Source organism: Aulonocara sp. 'chitande type north' Nkhata Bay, linkage group LG15 (genome assembly GCF_057382095.1).
Source record: "Aulonocara sp. 'chitande type north' Nkhata Bay isolate Kocher_YH1m ecotype deep benthic linkage group LG15, A_spYH_male_GT1.1, whole genome shotgun sequence".
Classification (NCBI taxonomy): domain Eukaryota; kingdom Metazoa; phylum Chordata; class Actinopteri; order Cichliformes; family Cichlidae; genus Aulonocara; species Aulonocara sp. 'chitande type north' Nkhata Bay.
In genome coordinates, this window is record NC_141358.1 from 30,158,849 (window position 1) to 30,178,483 (window position 19,635).

General features: G+C 39.8%; 1 protein-coding gene across 3 annotated transcripts in view; it reads left to right on the plus strand.

The window, feature by feature from the left end:
- The window catches only part of cnih3 (cornichon family AMPA receptor auxiliary protein 3), a 145,054-nt gene that overhangs the window by 34,111 nt on the left and 91,308 nt on the right, over positions 1-19,635 (plus strand). For all 3 annotated transcript variants that reach the window (XM_086262841.1, XM_086262839.1, XM_086262840.1), the window contains exon 2: positions 5,113-5,181. In XM_086262841.1, coding sequence (XP_086118967.1) covers positions 5,113-5,181 — 69 coding nt within the window. The remainder of the gene's footprint in view (positions 1-5,112; positions 5,182-19,635) is intronic.

Here is a 19,635-nt window from a genome sequence, read left to right on the forward strand (position 1 = left end):
TTTTTATACTACACACACAGAAATCCAATTTTACTGACTCTGCACACACACACACACACACACACACACACACACACACTTGTTTTCATATCTTAGTGACCATATCTACAGGGTGGGCCATTTATATGGATACACCGTAATAAAATGGGAATGGTTGGTGATATTAAAGTCCTGTTTGTGGCAGATTAGTATATGTGACGGGGCACATTCCACTAGATGGGTGGTGACCATGGTGGCCATTTAGAAGTCGGCCATCTTGGATACAACTTTTGTTTTTTCAATAGGAAGAGGGCCATCTGACACATCAAACTTATTGCTAATGTCACAAGAAAAACAATGTTGTGCTTGGTTTCAACGTAACCTTATTCTTTCATGAGTTATTTACAAGTTTCTGACCACAGAAATGCCAGCACAGGCATCCAGTATCTGTAGTTTCAGGTGCTGCACATCTCGTATCTTCACACCATAGACAATTGCCTTCAGATGACTCCAAAGATAAAAGTCTAAGGGGGTCAGATTGGGAGACCTTGGGGGCCATTCAACTGGCCCACGACGACAAATCCAACTGTTCATCTAGGAATGCTCGGACTGGGCACCCATAATATGGTGGTGCACCATCTTGCTGGAAAAACTCAGGGAACGTGCCAGCTTCAGTGCATAAAGAGGGAAACACATCATCATGTAGCAATTTCAAATATCCAGTGGCCTTGAGGTTGAGCCTTGAGAATGGACCCACTATCGTACCCCATATACCACACCAAACAGCACTTTTGTTGTTCTAACAGTCTTGGAGGGATCCATCCAATGTGGGTTAGTGTCAGACCAATAGCGGTGGTTTTGTTTGTTAACTTTGCCATTCACATAAAAGTTTGTCTCATCACTGAACAAAATCTTCTGCGTGAACTGAGGGTCCTGTTCCAATTTTTGTTTTGCCCATTCTGCAAATTCTGTGCGCCGATCTGGGTCATCCTCGTTGAGATTCTGCAGTAGCTGGAGTTTGTAAGGGTGCAATTTGTGAGTAGCTAATATCCGCCGAAGGGATGTTCGACTAATGCCCCTCTCCAGTGACATGTGGCGAGTGCTATGCTGTGGGCTCTTGCTGAATAAAGCTAGGACAGCCACTGATGTTTCTTCATTAGTGACAGTTTTCTTGCGTCCACATTTTGGCAAATCCAACACTGAACCAGTTTCCCGAAATTTAGCAAGCAGTTTGCTAACTGTAGCAGGGGAGATGGGTGGTCTCGTAGGGTGTCTTGCATTGAAATCTACTGCAATGACCTGGTTACTGCGTTCACCAGATATCAACACAATTTCGATCGGCTCCTCACATGTTAAACTCTTCGACGTGTCAATGGCTGTGAAAAAAGAGAAACTTGTAAATAACTCATGAAAGAATAAGGTTACGTTGAAACCAAGCACAACATTGTTTTTCTTGTGACACTACCAGTAAGTTTGATGTGTCAGATGGCCCTCTTCTTAGTGAAAAAAACAAAAGTTGTATCCAAGATGGCCGACTTCTAAATGGCCACCATGGTCACCACCCATCTTGAGGAGTGTGCCCCATCACATATACTAATGTGCCACAAATAGGCCTTTAATATCACCAACCATTCCCATTTTATTACGGTGTATCCATATAAATGGCCCACCCTGTACTTAACATAATGCTTTCCTTAACAGCTAACTCATCAAACTTGAATACCTAACCCTAACTCTTAGCCTAAACCTAACCATAAACTAACTTACACTAAAACCACATTTTCAGTCTCCAAAATTCTTTCAAACTCTTGAGGACGAGCATTTTGTCCCCATAAGGCACTGTTGGTCCCCAGTAGTAGCATTCCAAGTTTTGGTCCTCACAAAAATATCTAAACGTGGCACGCACACACTGATATGTGTGCTGTTGGTGTTCTCACAACTCACAGCTCTCCCATGATATACGCGCACTGGAGACACAGAGTATCTCATGGATACACTGAGAAATACACTAATCTTTTCCAGCACTGTCACTTTAGCTCTCTCATTGCCTCATGAGGCCCAGCTAGTCAAGCAGTGGCATCTGTCTTTGTAGTGCAATTGCTTCCACTGCAACACAAAACACCAATTGAACTGTTGCATCGTTTTTTACTGCTATTCATCAATAGCATTGTTATCACTAAGAACTAAACTAAGACCTACAGTGCAGTGGTGGGTGAATGGCTTGATGTCACTTGTGGGTAGATCTGATTAATTATGGCAGATTGTGTGAATGATGATGAAGTTGAAGTGTCGTTTTCAAATGGCAGATGATGTAATACTCCAAACCCATACAAAATGTTTTATATTTCATTACAGTGTGTAAAATCTCACCACTTGATGTCAGTAGATTTCAGATTGCAGTCACCTGAGCTCTGTTTTCTTACCCTCCCAATTCAATTGCATAATCATTGCTACACAGCAAATCCAGCATGTCCAAATTAACACTGTTGGATTTGATTTCAACACTATTAAAGTGTCTATACGGGTCCACACCAGAGAGTGTTAATTTAACTCTTTTTGGAGAGTTGGTACGTTAACTCTGATTTAGTGTTAAACACCAAATCTGTCTGGAGTTGATAATTTAACACTTGGTGTTAAGAGTTTATATATTAACTCTCAAAGAGTATTTTAGTTTAACTACGTAAGAGTTATCTTCTAATTCATTCTAAAAAGCGGGAATTTTACTGTTCTGAACTTCTAGAAATTTCTTTTGGAAATAAACATTTACTAAAAAGATGCAATGGTTTTTGAAAAACATTTATTCTGAACTGTGCACCACAATTTCAAAACATTTTCTGAAAGATGTAACAGTATACATGTTCTCACTTTCATTAGAATTTTGTTTATCAAAAGGTCTGACATGGTAAATGCAAATAACAGCATTCTCATCACTTATTTCTTCAATACAATATGCATGTCCTTCATTCATCCCTTTGTGGAACTTCAACGCACTTCTGCTCTCCCCCATATTCCATCTTCACAAGCATATCCTGTGCGGAGATTGAATAAAAATTAGTTGACACTAATTAATGGCACAAATAATCCAGTAATCAATTGCAGCACAGTAAAAAAAAAAAAAAAAAAAGAAAAAAAAAAAAGGAATCCTCTTTGAGCCATTACTTGTGTAAAGTATTTTCCCAAAAGACAAGGACACAGGCAACAGGTAATACTGAACTAAATGTAAAACCTCAACCTTTTTGATTTTTACCTAAACCGTGTGCACAAAACTCTGGAGGGATCTATGCTAACGTAGAACCCAGTCAGGACGTCTGCTACTGCTGTTTGCTCGTGTGTTTTTTTTTTTGTTTTTTGTTTTTTTTTGGGCGATCGGTTTCAGGCTTCAAGTAGCACCATTATACCAACATTTCACATTCTACACATTGTTTTAGGTGTATTTGACCAAAAGTTTGACTGAAAATTCACATGCAAGCTTTTTCTCAAGGCTGTGGTATTTGCCCGCAAACAATACCTTTCAGCTAGCTAAAACAGAATGTTATGCTATCACCGAGCAACATGGCTAATGCCTTTCACACAGCTTTGTCTCAACTCCAAAGAGCCACAGAAGTAAAAGCTCATAATAATAATTGAAACAATCTTTGAAAAAATGACTTACCAAGCATGGCAAACAACTCAAATATGTAGAGCAAAATGTTCAGAAACGGCTTCACTTCAGCTTCGATTGGAGCCGTGCTGGGGGCGGAGTCTGTGAATTTACTCTATTGTTGTCATAGCCCCTCTAGGAGTTCAGAGTTAAGAGGTCAAGAGTTAATGTTTCCATTGTAACACCTCCAGATTTGACAGAGAAACACTCATTTTTAACACTCGATTTTAACTACTATCATTTTACACCTCAGAGTTACATTAAAAGAATGTGACTCTGCTTAGAGTAAAATTAACTATACTTTTGCAAGAAGACTATTAACACCAAAACATTTAACACTTTTGAATTTGCTGTGTACGGTGGCTGCTGTAGGACAAATAACTCTGTTGTGAGTTTAGACTTTCAGTCTGCTGTTTACCTCAACTGTCAATATGTGTCCATGTCTATTAACTCTGGAGGAGGCTGTAAATTTTGGTGAAAGGGTCTGATACGGGTTGATAAGTTAGTGTAGCTCACTTCTATGTTTTTCCTGGTAGCGGCAGTTACCATTTGTTAGGTCCAGTTAGTATCTGTTAGTTGATGTTAGCCTCTGTTAGGTGCTGTTAGCTGACATTAGTACAACTTTCTTTGAAGTGGATCAAAATTGTTGATCTTGGACACTTAGCGAATAATCTCTCCCACAGTGTGAGAATGTAATCAAACTGTTTGTCAGAGGGAAAGACACTGAGCTACTACTCATGGATGGATGGATGGATGGATGGATCAATAATGGCTCTTAGTAAAAGCAACTTGGAGAGAGATGAGGTTTTAAAGTACAGAATATAATCTCCATGTCAAATGCTTTTCTGGCATTGCAGCAAGTTGACTAGTTTGTTCAGCAAATGAAACATCAAACTGCTGACATGTTGTCCTTACATAATTCAGATGGATTTTAAACATAAGTGGACTAATTTGCCTAATCTGTGAGGTTTTAGACCACGTGGAAATGCAGTCATCCAGTGAGCTGAAGACATTTTCAGGTCCTCTGTCTGTGTGCGTGAGAAACAAGGTTCAGGACTGAAAGTTCAAAGTATTTTTGGTGGAAATGTACTTGTATAGTCCTTGGTTGCTGAAGATATGAATCTCTCTACCTCGCTCTATCTGTCTGAAAAGCAATAGTGCTTTATGGTGAAGCAGACTAAAGAGATGTAAATCTTTGAACTCATACACTTTTCTTTACATTTTTTTTTCATTGTATTTGGAAAGTACTTATGATTTATATGGTTATGATTATGGATTATGATTATGGTTATGATTAATTTTACTTATTTAGCATAAAGCAAAGACAGTCTAATAACATTGGCACTCTGCAGCTCAGCTCGGTACATAAATCTACACTGCAGGCTGTTTCTGTGAAATAATGATGTTCTTTCAAAGTGAGAAATGTTGCTCTTTACAGTCCCTCTATCTTACTTGTTATACAGTGATCATTTCTTTCCCTCTCTTTGTGTCAGATAACAGCTTTTGATGAGCTTCAGGCAGATTTCAAGGTGCCAATCGATCAGGGCAACCCACTCCATGCGGTAGGTCTGCTTTCCCTGTTCATTTTTATTCATACACCCTTCTTTTACAGATTTCTTTTCATGATTATCTTACTGTCTGTGTGTTGCGTTATGAGAAAAAATGGAAAGTCCCGTATAATGCAAAAACATTGCAAGAAGTGGTTCTCAGTCTTTCCCAGTATATTTTGACTGTTTCTTCTCTGTTTCTCTTTCCATTAATTTCAAATCAAGCAGTTGGCAACATTCTAGTTTTGTATGCCGTCCTCTTCTCACTTCCTGGCTGACAAGCAGACTCCTATTATAAGACTGCAGGCCCAAGTGTTAAGTATGAATGACTCATCTTTTACAAAAAAACAACCTTGAATATGGTTATAAATAAAATCGAAGTGACAAGCCACAAACATAGGTAAATGTGGCCCGCCAATGATGATTTTAACAATGCAAGCCATTTTTAAACTGTCAACTCTAAATCCTCAACCCTAGATGTTTAATACAAGCTCATTGCTAGACACATGTCTATGGCAATATTTGCTGACTCACAATTATAAGAGGGATGCTAATCAAACTATATAGCTTGTGACATCATTACCTAAGCTTTCAACTGATTTCAAATGATTCTTCACCTTCCACTAACATGAAGCAATAATTCAGAGTAAAAAGCAACTGAAATATATATATAATCAAGGGTTTATTTTTAATCATGAAGGAAAATAAATGCAAGTAAATTTCACTTGACCATATTCCACTAAATGTAATGACTTTGCACTTATGTAACAAATTTGTGGAGTTTTTTTATGTAACAAAATCAGTCAAGTTAGCATTTGAGGCAGAAATTTATTTGAGTGTAACTTTTTGGTTTTTGTTCAAAAATATTTTCTTTCTTTACTGCAGGACTTTTGTAAGTTGTGGGAGATACTATCACAGCTTAATAGATTAAAGTTCCTGCTGAATCATTTAGAAATATGATGTACATTTCAGCTGAATATGTGATTTTTTTTTTTTAAAGCATGCAGAGACATCATTAAATTGTGTCATCGGCAGTTCTGATCTGGAAGCCCTTTCAGCAGGGCAGCATCATTTATCAGAGTTTTCCACAAGCAGCTTAACTTCAACCTTCCAAAGATGCAAAACATTGACAACCATTTTCTACACTTTACAAGTAAAGTTCAGATCTGTTGGTTGAGATTCTAAAAATGATTTTTGTGATACTATTTATTTCAAAGAGGCTTTTTCGGTGCTCTGATAGCAGTTTAACGTGCTGGCATTATGGCGCATTAGTACACTCTGCTAACGTTTCCATAAAAATAACAAAGGCAATCTTTTAACTCAGAAAAAGTCTTACAATAATAAATTATTGTTGTCACATTAATGCTTTTACAAAAGACTACAGTAGAGTCTTGTGTAAAAATTATGAATAGAGGCTCATAATAATAGAAAAAAGTTAATACACAAAATATATAAATGTACACAATTTACATTTAAAATAAAAACAATAGAGAACAGAACCACAATAAATAACGTGAAAAATTTGCACTTTCTTTGTTTCAGCTGACCGTGAAAGTCTTTAATGTGCATGGCTCTTATTTGTGCGAATCTCTTTTTTCCTGCCCTCAGTTTTATTATTACTGCAGATCCACCTTAGTTTTTGAGCAGAAGTTAAACGGGTAAAGATCAGACGAGATGACAACAACTTATTATGTTAAAGAAGAGCAGAAAATATTCAATTCAATTTTATTTATATAGCACCAGTATCAATAGTCCCAGTATTTGCCTCAAGGTAGTTTGTATTTTAAGGTAAAGACCCAACAATAACAGAGGTAAAACCCACTTGGTGACAGTGGGAAGAAAAAAACTCCCTTTTGACAGGAAGAAACCTCCGGCATGACCAGACTCAGGGAGGGACAGCCATCACAATGGACTGGCGGTTAGGGGAGGAAGACAGGAAAAGACAAGAATTACTAGTGACTAAATGCAGAGTGGTGTTTAAACACATGATCCCAAGAAGTGTTACCAAAGATATTGTAGTGTAAAAGAAGATGCCAGAGAAGTTCAGCTTAGTCTTTTAATTGCATCAGCTCACTTGGGCACCATGTGGCATTTTAGCAAATTAAATATGGAAAACTACATGCCAGAACTTACTGTTACAGCAATCGCAAAATATCTCCAAACTACTGATAGCTTTAATTTAAAACTGAACTGAATAGATGAGACTTTTACTGTTACTGATAGAAATCTTGCTTTTTGAGTGTGATGTGCTCTCCACATTTCAGACTGGTTCTTCCCTCATGAGAACCGAGGAGACACAAAGATACGAAGCTGCAAGCCAATCCCTGACAATGTTTGAAACTAATTGATTTGACTGTAAACATTAACTGTTTTGGACTTTTGGACTAACACACACAAAAAGAGCTTGAAGTTGGTCCAATCCCAAGATTAAAGATCACAAAGGTCATACACTTCCTGACTTGAGACTGACGTGTGCAGACAAGACATCTATGTTAACCTTTATGGCTTTCATTCTTCTACAAATGTGCCGCGTTTGAATTTTGTTACTGCAATGCTGTAATTAAAGGGGATCATTTTTTACATCCACATATATGCAGAAAATTATAGGCAGGAATAAAATCTCATGTAGGGCAACATATATTCAAAACATAGCCCTTTCGGATTTAGTTATATGGGTAAGAGTTTTAGGAACTCAGCGCCCAGCAGAAGCTTTACGATTGGTTGGTTTGTATAAATTTCTTTTTTTTAATCTAATTCATTCCCTTCTCTTTCTTCTTCCTCCCAAACATAAAATTATTCAGTGTTACCACTCCCAAAAGCAATCAGGAGACGTTGCAGAGAAAGATGTTCTTCGGGGTTGGTTAGCGTGGGAAACCTACTCTCGGTGAAATTGTTTCAGGATCAGTTCCAGGGCTCTAAACCCCTCTCCCCAGAGTATTCTGAGCTTTTACAGTTGGCTCTTAATAATGCACACTGCTATAGCACCAGCAGTGAGCCTGAAGGTGACATTGACTTAAAAGCTCTGGACTGTATAGCTTCTTAGGACTATTGACTTCTATACGTACATGCTTGGGGATGGGTGTCAGAAGCAGGGAGAAAAAGTTGCAGAAAGAGCAAGACTTCCGAAAAAAATTGCAAACTGGGTGAAAGAGTTTGAGATGGAAGCTGGTAGACAGAAAAGGGGAGAAATAGCTGAATGAGGATTTCGTAAGAGGCAAATGAAAAGGACTCTTCAGATTGAAAGGCATTTTCAAAACTCTGAAAACAGTGCATTAGACCAGATTTCCCCGCTCAGTACCACTTTCATATTTTGTCATATTTGCATATCATTATGCAATGCTGAACGTATCAAAGAAACCAGCGAGGGAATGGGTACAAAAGGTTCCATCTAATTTTCTCTTCCATTTTCCTTTCTTCTCTCACTCTCCCACATTTCCTTAACCCATCCCTCCCCCATTCTCCTCCTCCTTACATGAAACGCATCACTGCAGTCAATATTAACATGAAAATGTGGCCTTGAATTGCATGATTTCTTTCCAAAATACACATTCATTAAAGGCATTGTTAAAGTTCTGGCTACTCGTAAAAGTTTTTACGGTGAGTTCAACTTGATGTTTTAGTTTTCTGCTGGGTTCCCAGGGGCCTTGAAAATCTTAGAAATTTTGGAGGAACGGGAAAACCTCAGAACAGATTGTAAGAAAATAAAGCAACTCTCTCAAAATTACATTTAATTGATTAAGTCAGGAACTGCATAAAAGGAGGGGATGAGTGGAAGTGGGTTGCAAAGTGGGTATTCAACTCTTTTCAGGATAAAGTGTGTTAAAGAGCCACTGTATGACATCTGGTGCTTTCTTTTTCTTTCTTTCTGTGTGTGTAGTGTGTGTATTAATTTCTTTCTGGGGACCAAAAATTGGAGGTTTACGATACTTGTGGGGACCAACAGCCGTTATGGGTGACTAAGATCCCAGTCCCCACAAGTTTGAAGGCATTTTTGAGACTCAAAATGTTGTTTGAGTGTCAAAGTATCAGTTAGGTTATGGTTAGGTTAGAGTTAGGGAAAGCATTATATCAATGAGATGTCCCCACAAGGATATAGTGTGAGTGTGCACACTAATAAATTTAACTAGGCCATGTAAGCCTTAACTGAAAGGTTGAAATTACAATAAGACACAATACAAATTTTACTGAATAACTTACACAGTACACATAAATGTTTTGTTTTTTTCATTAAAAGGACTAAGAATACCAAATTTCCTACATATTTTGCACACATCTTGGTTTTTGGTATACAATAAGAAAACATTCTCTCATTTACCTTTCTGGCAGTTTGATGGTTTCATTCTGAACAGCCACACTTTTCCCTCCATCTCTCTAACACACACATGGCCTCTTACTGAAACTGTCCATGTGATCTGTCTCTCCCTAACTTTTGCATAATATCTCTGTTTTCTTTTCCTCCTTCCGCTCTATCTGTCTCCATCTTTCTTGCTTGAAACCAGCAAGTCTAATTAGCAGTTGCTGTCAGCCTGCTCCCTGAGGGAGGAACCTCACACTGGGCACATTCTTCATGCAGACACATGGTCAGGTGCTATCTCTCGGCATCACTGTCTATCCATCCCTGCTGCACAGTAAACTTTATGTAAAAGTTGCTCTCTTGTTGTTTCCCCTCTAACTGCCACACACACACACACACACACACACACACACACACACACACACACACACACACACACACACACACACACACACTCAAATATGGAGTAGCAATCTGGGAAACTTGGAGGAATAAATTTATGAAAAATGTCACATCACATGGAGGAATGGCTTTTACCCATAAAACATATGGACTGTTTTTTACTGGAGGGTTTCTAAAGTTTTTTTTTTCCAGAATTTGTATGTGTGTTTTTATCATTTTATGGCTGTTTTTCAATCAGGATAGCTTGTGAAAATGGAAGACCAGAATTAGGATTTTATTGAATTAGCTGACCTGCAGACAGCTGAGACTGAAGAAGTCACTTGTATGAGCGATGAAAAGTTTCTCCACTGAAAACGTTATGTCCAGATGAACAGAATTAACATTTTTGGAATACTAGTTCAGATCAAAGAAATAATTGGCTCAACAGATCTTTGGTCAAGGAAAACAGGAACAACCCTGGAGTCAGTGACAAATAGTAAGATGTCCTGGCTTTGTGGAGGGCTTTTTTTTTTTTTTTTAGAGAGTAACAAACTATTTTAAATAGAGATCAAAGCATTTTCAAGTAAGGATCAAGTTAATGTGGGCCTACAGCGGTGTCAATTAATATGGGTATTTTCAGATGTTGCTTTATTGTACAGTCCCAACAACAAACCTGAATGCGCAAGTTGCAAGTTTTTTGGCATGATAAAAAACCTCTTGCAGGCAATGCTTCGATGGGTATTCAGAGTCAAAGCAACATCCACATGAATGCCAGAGCAGAACACTACATTGTAAAGATTTAATGTTCACTGGAGTACATATTATCACACAAGAACATACTCTGTTCTACACAATCCTAAAAAACAGCTTGCTTTGCAATTACTGTTAGGAGTTCACACATTTCAGTGGTGCGCACACTGATGCACACAAACACAGATGTCCTGTGAGGAAAACACATTTTACTATTCATTACATTGTTGCCTTAAGTGGAATTTCCTCCCTGTGGCCTCTGATGCCTATATGACTGACTATAGTGAGGCTCCTTGTGCCACCATATTCCCATCCACTATTATTACCTGTAGCCAGTGGCACTGATAAAATTGTCTGAGTTGACATCAGAGTGATAAGTGAGAAGAAAGATGACAAAAAGAGAAACTGGGATTTTGTGGCTTTTGAGTGTTTCCAATATTCATTTTTTGCTCAGCGTCAGCATCACACCAAGCATGCAGGCAAAACTGATGACAGCTTCTATAGCCTCTTCAGACTTCTTTAAATGCTACCGCAAGCCATCCAACACTTTCTCTCCATTGCCTGTCACCTTTAGACACCTAGTGACAGGCAGAATTTAAACATTATGAACAAACTTCATCAGTTTATTAAGTGTACGCTAGGCAGGTCCTTTTAACATCCTTCAGGCTACAAGAAAACCATTTTAGGGTGTGGTAAAGTCATGGTTAGAAACTAGAAGATGTTCCCTTTAAGTATGAAAAATAGGTGAATAATACATATAAATGGGTAGCTGTGATGTAACTAGGACCCTTATGCTAAACAGGTCACTGGTGACCAGTGTTGGGTAAGTTACTTTAAAATAGTAACTTAGTTACATTACTACTTACGTCTCTCAAAAGTAACTCAGTTACTTCAAGTTACTCGTTACTTTCAAAGTAACTAGTTACTAGGGAAAGTAACTTTGGTTTTACTCAGAATTCTCTTGTTAATGTGTTGCTTCCGTAACTGGATATCCAGCCAGATTGCCAGTCTTCTAGCTTGCTTACATGCCACAAGTGCACTGTGCCACCTACCAATAGAAAGGAAAAGATAATGTGCATATTTCCACAAGAGAAATCCCACGCCTGGACCGCCATTGACTGCTGCCATGATTCTAGCCTACGTCACAGTGTCACGTGCGCCTTTTACATCCAACACAAAAACTGCAGTCGTGGTGCTTTCGATTGTACTCAGAACTCGGAAATTCTGCCTTCTGAATAGGAAGATGTAGGTAACAACAGATGAGCTGCATACAGGGCTGGACTGGGACAACAAAATCGTCCCGGACATTTTGACTAGAGACTGGCCCACCATTATAGGAAAAATCATAAAGCCTTTGAATAAAAACAAACACTGTTGTGACAGTGATGCACACTGTTCTGATGGTATATATGCATTAATCTATCAATCGTTTGTTGTAAGATTCAGATAATTCTTTTTTAAAAGCTAGACATTTTAAATGAGAATAAGAAAGAAAAGTATTTCTTTGTGCCCACCTCTCCCTGTTAATGCCCTACCTGGCCCCCCTGGCAAAACTTTGCTAGATCCGCACCTGCACAGTTACCAGCTGTCAGCTACCTAAAAAAGGATCCTGGGGTTATTTGTCTCTCAGAAACAGTTCATAACTTCCCTTCAACTCATTCATGTCAGCTAAAAGGTAAACCTGTTTCTCCATCACCTGTTCAGCTCTGATGATTCAGTAAGGACATCTCCTGGTTTCATCGTCATGTTTCCCTCTCATCAGATGTACAGTGGGGCAAAAAAGTATTTAGTCAGCCACCGATTGTGCAAGTTCCCCCACTTAAAATGATGACAGAGGTCAGTAATTTGCACCAGAGGTACACTTCAACTGTGAGAGACAGAATGTGAAAAAAAAATCCATGAATCCACATGGTAGGATTTGTAAAGAATTTATTCGTAAATCAGGGTGGAAAATAAGTATTTGGTCAATAACAAAAATACAACTCAATACTTTGTAACATAACCTTTGTTGGCAATAACAGAGGTCAAACGTTTACTATAGGTCTTTACCAGGTTTGCACACACAGTAGCTGGTATTTTGGCCCATTCCTCCATGCAGATCTTCTCGAGAGCAGTGATGTTTTGGGGCTGTCGCCGAGCAACACGGACTTTCAACTCCCGCCACAGATTTTCTATGGGGTTGAGGTCTGGAGACTGGCTAGGCCACTCCAGGACTTTCAAATGCTTCTTACGGAGCCACTCCTTTGTTGCCCGGGCGGTGTGTTTTGGATCATTGTCATGTTGGAAGACCCAGCCTCGTTTCATCTTCAAAGTTCTCACTGATGGAAGGAGGTTTTGGCTCAAAATCTCACGATACATGGCCCCATTCATTCTGTCCTTAACACGGATCAGTCGTCCTGTCCCCTTGGCAGAAAAACAGCCCCATAGCATGATGTTTCCACCCCAATGCTTCACAGTAGGTATGGTGTTCTTGGGATGCAACTCAGTATTCTTCTTCCTCCAAACACGACGAGTTGAGTTTATACCAAAAAGTTCTACTTTGGTTTCATCTGACCACATGACATTCTCCCAATCCTCTGCTGTATCATCCATGTGCTCTCTGGCAAACTTCAGACGGGCCTGGACATGCACTGGCTTCAGCAGCGGAACACGTCTGGCACTGCGGGATTTGATTCCCTGCCGTTGTAGTGTGTTACTGATGGTGACCTTTGTTACTTTGGTCCCAGCTCTCTGCAGGTCATTCACCAGGTCCCCCCGTGTGGTTCTGGGATCTTTGCTCACCGTTCTCATGATCATTTTGACCCCACGGGATGAGATCTTGCGTGGAGCCCCAGATCGAGGGAGATTATCAGTGGTCTTGTATGTCTTCCATTTTCTGATAATTGCTCCCACAGTTGATTTTTTTCACACCAAGCTGCTTGCCTATTGTAGATTCACTCTTCCCAGTCTGGTGCAGGTCTACAATACTTTTCCTGGTGTCCTTCGAAAGCTCTTTGGTCTTGGCCATGGCGGCGTTTGGAGTCTGACTGTTTGAGGCTGTGGACAGGTGTCTTTTATACAGATGATGAGTTCAAACAGGTGCCATTCATACAGGTAACGAGTGGGGGACAGAAAAGCTTCTTACAGAAGACGTTACAGGTCTGTGAGAGCCAGAGATTTTCCTTGTTTGAGGTGACCAAATACTTATTTTCCACCCTAATTTACGAATAAATTCTTTACAAATCCTACCATGTGAATTCATGGATTTTTTTTTCACATTCTGTCTCTCACAGTTGAAGTGTACCTCTGGTGCAAATTACTGACCTCTGTCATCATTTTAAGTGGGGGAACTTCCATAATCGGTGGCTGACTAAATACTTTTTTGCCCCACTGTACAAACCCATATCATGACCAGCAGCTTTTTTGCAGCTGTGGCTCCAGCAAACATCAGCTGATACTAGAAATTAATATTAAATAAATTCTAACAACAGCTGATCAAGCTTAAACGTGCTGCTGTTGTTTAGCGCGACATCCGCTGGTTTCCTCTTTCGGCGCAAAGTGGGCGATAAATAAACAACAGAGAAAAGCCGATCAGCTGATCATTGATCAGTTTTCATGATTGAAGTAGAAACGGGAGAGGGAGGGGGAGAATGAAAGAAGAAGAGGCAGCTGTGCAGCAAAGACACAGAATAACTCCAGCTTTGTGCCTTTTTCATTGTAGCTGAATTACGGGACAAACTGTTCCTTTTCACCTCAATAAGAAACGCGTAATATTTTCTCTGAATACCAGACGGGACGGTTGGCAACTCTAATAACTTATGAACAAAATAAAGTTCAACATCATTAACTTCATAGCACCCACCCAGCTGTATAGAAACTCCGTCATGCTAGCTAGTACGCAGTACAGAAAAAGTCAGAATAACGAAAATAAACTCCACCTAAACTTGGTTTATATCTGACCCAGATAGACTGCAGGTCATAACTTCTTACCCGAAGTTCAGTTCACACTTGGACCGGCGGCCGCCTCGGGTCTCTTTTCCTTCTGCGTCCCCTTTCCTTCATCCACCTGCTGGCCTCCACCACTTGCTAATGTTACTGAATCTGTGGAACCTCCGCGATAGCCACCACATGAAGTAACGAGTAACGAGCCTATCTAAATCCCAGTAACGACTAACGCGTTCCTGATTTTGGCATAATAACTAGTTACCGTACTCGTTACCACAATAATAACGTAGTTACTGTAACGCGTTACTTAATAACGCGTTAGTCCCAACACTGCCGGTGACCTTAAACTGCTCTGCCTCTTAAAATGAAGGTAACTTTAATTTCCCCACTCCATCTATCCCTCTCCAACCCACTCTCCCCTTCTTTTTCATTTCCTGTTTATACTTCCATGCTGCTCGCTTGCTTGTCAACCAAAGTAACATTTCAAAGAGGCATCAGCCTAATTGCTTGCAAATGAGTAGACAGTTGTGGGGGGGGTGGGGGGTGCACACATACACCCACAAACACACATTACTGAACATATAATAGCAGAATATATTTGTCTTTCACACCCGGCAGGAGATGAAGGCAAGGGGAGACGGTGCAGAAGTGAATTGGACTGGTCCCTGATGAGATGCTCAGTTCCGGACATTAGCAGTGGAGATAATTGGCTATCAGACAGAGTCCGTCATGGCTGCTGTGGCTTGTTTATGTCAGGAAGATAGGACTATGTGCAACTGTCTCTAAGTCTAGTGATTGAGGTCACATCAGAGGACAGAGGGAGAGTTCAAATTGTCTGTTAATATAAATTCTTACCAAGAACTTTTCAGCATATCCTCAGAGTTAAAGTTCCCTCAGCTAAAACATCTTTATCTTATATTTTAAATTTCTAAATTAATTTTCTATAATCTCTATATCTCTATATAAAATGTAATTTATATTTAAAGTTTCCTTTAAATCCTTTAAAAAGTAGATTCCTCCATGCTTTTGCCTGTATCTGGAAGATAACACACTACTACCATAGACGGTGGTGATACTGTATCTAGAAGCGATTTCCTAACCACCATTAACCTGTTAACGTCCACCAGTGGACTTTGCAATCAACTGGGATTTTGTCTCATCCAGGCAACTTACGGCATTTTCAGTATTATGGAAAGGTAAGTTGTAGTGCAGATGTATTTGAGAGCAGGTTACGTTCAAGATTAGAGATCAGCAGGTATCAAATTATCACCAACCAGTCCTCCGGAATATAGTGTCATCATTCCTGGAAGATCCCTCAGACCCTCGTTGTCCAGGAGGGTCTAAAGTCCTGGCGTTTATTTGATAAGCATCAGTGAGTAATCTAGATTCTTAGACACAACTTTATTCATTTCTTAGCATCTCAGCATTTCTCAGAAGTATAGATGGAAAGTTTCATTACAAGTTTCATCAATCTGCAGTAAACTAACACTACAAATTGTGGATGAATTTCAGAATAATATTCCTGAATGTAAAAATATGAACACTCTGAATATCTTGGCATTGACATGGAGTCATGTAAGGTTAAAACAAACTCAGCCCTAACCCTCACCTCGTTACTGTTGATCTCATGGATGTTAAGAGCCTGAAAGGGACATGGCTGAAAATCACTATTGGATGACCGTAATCTTCATGTTAGGGATGCACTGATACCGATACCGGTATCTGGTATCAATACCACATTTTCTAAAGTACTCGTACTCGTTAAAAGTCCCCCGATACCGAGGACCGATACCATGGTCTGAGACCTGTCTATGTTTGAGCGGCATGTAAGGGGTTAATCACAGGCACCGAGTGCCCGCCCCCAGGCCCTGAGTGCCCGCCCCGGCTGCAGCTCAGAGCGGGGAGAAAGCGAGGCGAGACATATCAGCTGTGTGGAATTATTTCAAAGTGAACGAAGACGCGAAAACAAAGGCGGACTGCAAATTGTGCTCAGCGAAATTGTCCAGAGGAGGCTCTAAAGGTAGCGCATTTAACACAAGCAATTTAATCAAGCACCTAAAATCCCAACACAACAACGAGTACAAAGAGTTTACCCACGCTTATTTACCCACGCTTTTTAGCACAGAGGAGCATAGCTGATGCTATAGCAGTGGGACGGAAAATAGTTGGGCATTTTAAACATTCCACCTTAGCCTACTCCCGCCTTGAGGACATTCAGGGACAGCTCAACCAGCCAATAAAGAGACTGCAGCAGGATGTACAGATGCGCTGGAACAGCACGTATTACATACTCCAGTCCCTCATTGAGCAAAAGCGAGTGCACGAACTCCCTGGCTGTATCCCAATTCAGGGTCTGCAGCCTTAAAGTACGCAGCCTCAACGATCCTCAAGGGCCGCGTACTTAAAGACCGCTAAGGCCGGAAGTGCGAGGCTTGTGAAATGGGACGGTCTAGCCTCCGTTGCGCTGCCCAGGTTGCCTAGCAACCATGATATTAACAGCTGGAAACGTTTCATACAGCTTTATTTGACAGAAATGAAGGAGAAAATCATTTGTTCATTTGTTTGTTTGTTTCTACATGAGCTTTGATCATTCTCTGTAAGATTAAGGTCAGCTATTGAACGGCGTATATTTTAAAGTAAAGGCTTTAAAACCAAGTTTGTACAAACGTCATTAATGTCACATAACTTTGCCGACATGTGGCCAACAGTAATGTTTTAATGTTCTTCGTTATTAAACATTTGCACATAAATAAGTGACATAATATTCAGTACTTACTTAAAGTTTACTCTTCGGGCGACCCTGTCCACCGTTTTTTTCAGCAAAATTATCCACACCCACCGCCGTGCTATGCATTCTGGGATATGTTGGGTCACGAAGTCTACACCGCCACGTTCTTAAAATTCAGGGAAATGAAGGACGCATTTGAGGGCCGCATTTCGAGCAGCCTTCGAATTGGGACAGCCTTCGTCGCGTCGCGGTGACGTAATCGGCCTTGAAATGTGGCCTTTAAGGCTGCAGACCCTGAATTGGGATACAGCCCCTGACTATCTCACCGCTCACCAATGGGCTCTTATGGAGACGACTGTTGCCATCCTCGCCCCCTTTGAGGAACTAACTAAAAAAGTGAGCAGCTACGACGCACTAGCCTCTGATGTCATCCCAGCTGTGACTGTGCTAGTGAGACTTCTAAACAGAGAAACAGACAAACAAATTTAAAATTAAATTTTGTTTTTTTTATAATTATTTATTCTGTAATATGTTGCATAGAAAATGCTTTTCATTTTAAATAAATGTTCTTAATTCCAAACTGGTCCCTTGTTTGTTTATTTGTTGTTAAATTATAGGACTAAAGCTGTTACCTGCAAATTTAAATCATGTTTTTATTAAGTAATCAGTATCGGCGAGTACTGAAATGCAAGTACTCGTACTCGTTTCCAAAAAAGTGGTATCGGTGCATCCCTACTTCATGTCCTCACCCAGCACTGCATTATTGATAGGAATGATTCTGTCATGGAAATCACTGCATGGACTCAGGATCACTTCCAAAGTCATTTACCATGCCATCGACAAGTATGTGTTAAAGTTCCATCAAGCAAAGAAAAACCTATTGGTGAACATGATCCAGAAACATCACCATCTTCTCTGTGCCAAAGCTCATTTAAACGGGTTTGAGGCAAAGTGCAAACATTTCTGTGGTTCACAAGAATCAAAATGTAAAATTCGTTTTCAAATACAAGGATTTTCCTCCAAACTATGAGGGAGAGCAATCAGTTTGTTAGCAGTGTTCAGTTCAAAAGCCTCCATCACTGATGTTATGGGGATGCATTAGTGCCAATAGAACTGCCAGCTTGCACATCTGGAGGGCACATCAATGCTGAAAGGCATATACAGTTTTTAGAGCAATATGCTCCCATGCAGATCTTTTTGGGGAAAGGCTTGCGTATTTCAGCAAGATAATGACAAAGACCTAGACACGTTAAATGGACTGATTCTTATAAAGCACTTCAGCACTTGAAGTGCTTTATACAACTTGTTTCATTCATCCATGCTTTTTCTAAGTACTTTCTATCTAACATTCACACATATTCATAATCTGATGGATGCATCGGAAAGCAACTTGGGGTTAGTATCTTGCCCAAGGATATGTGGGGATCAAACCACCAACCTTCCAATCAGTGGATCTCCTCAGCTGCAGCCACTCCAGAATTGTTGATCTTTTAATTTCCAGAATCAGATGGATGTTAAATTCTCACCCCAACCAGTCGCAGCAGATGACCACCCCTCCCTGAGCCTGGTTCTGCCAGAGGTTTCTTCCTTTTAAAAGGGAGTTTCTCCTTCCCACTGTTGCCAAAGTGCTTGCTCATAGAGTGTTGTATGATTGATGGGTTTTTCTCTGTATGTATTATTGTAGGGTCTACCTTATAAAGCGCCTTGAGGCAACTGTTGTTGTGATTTGGCGCTGTAAATAAAATTGATTGAAATTGAATTGAATTAAATTGATGAGCAGATTGTGGAGAGTTTTTCAAGGAGTAGTCAAATAATTATGAGTATAAACAGCATCTATCTATAGAGGTAAAGTCCCATTAATCTTGGGAATGAGGTTCTTAACACCTAAATGCTATAAAGAGATACAATGGCCACCTTCATTTTCCCACCATGTTTTATTTATGTCCTACACTCTCATCTCTCGCTGTTCTTGCAGTGGTGTTACCTCAGAGCTGTTTGCAGCCTCCAACCCAGGAACCTCTGGTTTCATTATTTACAGCGCAGACATAAATTAATCATTTTCCTGAAGGAACCTCTGTTGCAGTCTGTACTTCTTAAAAATAATAATCAAATATTCATTTTACATCCTCATCAGTTGTAGGAATTGAGTATGTGAGTATTTATTACAAAGCGTGCTGCGGGGAAAAGCCTGTTCTAACGTTTGAGTCTAAGGTGAAAGGTTTATGTGGAAAATAAACAACCGGACACGCGATGGTTTTACCGTCATTATTGCTAACGACAACGCATAAAAAATCCATAGTGTGGTTATATAAAATATAAGAGAAAGAGAGAACTTTAAGAAATTAATATAGCCACTACAGTGACCATCAAAACGATGAAAAAATATTGCCGT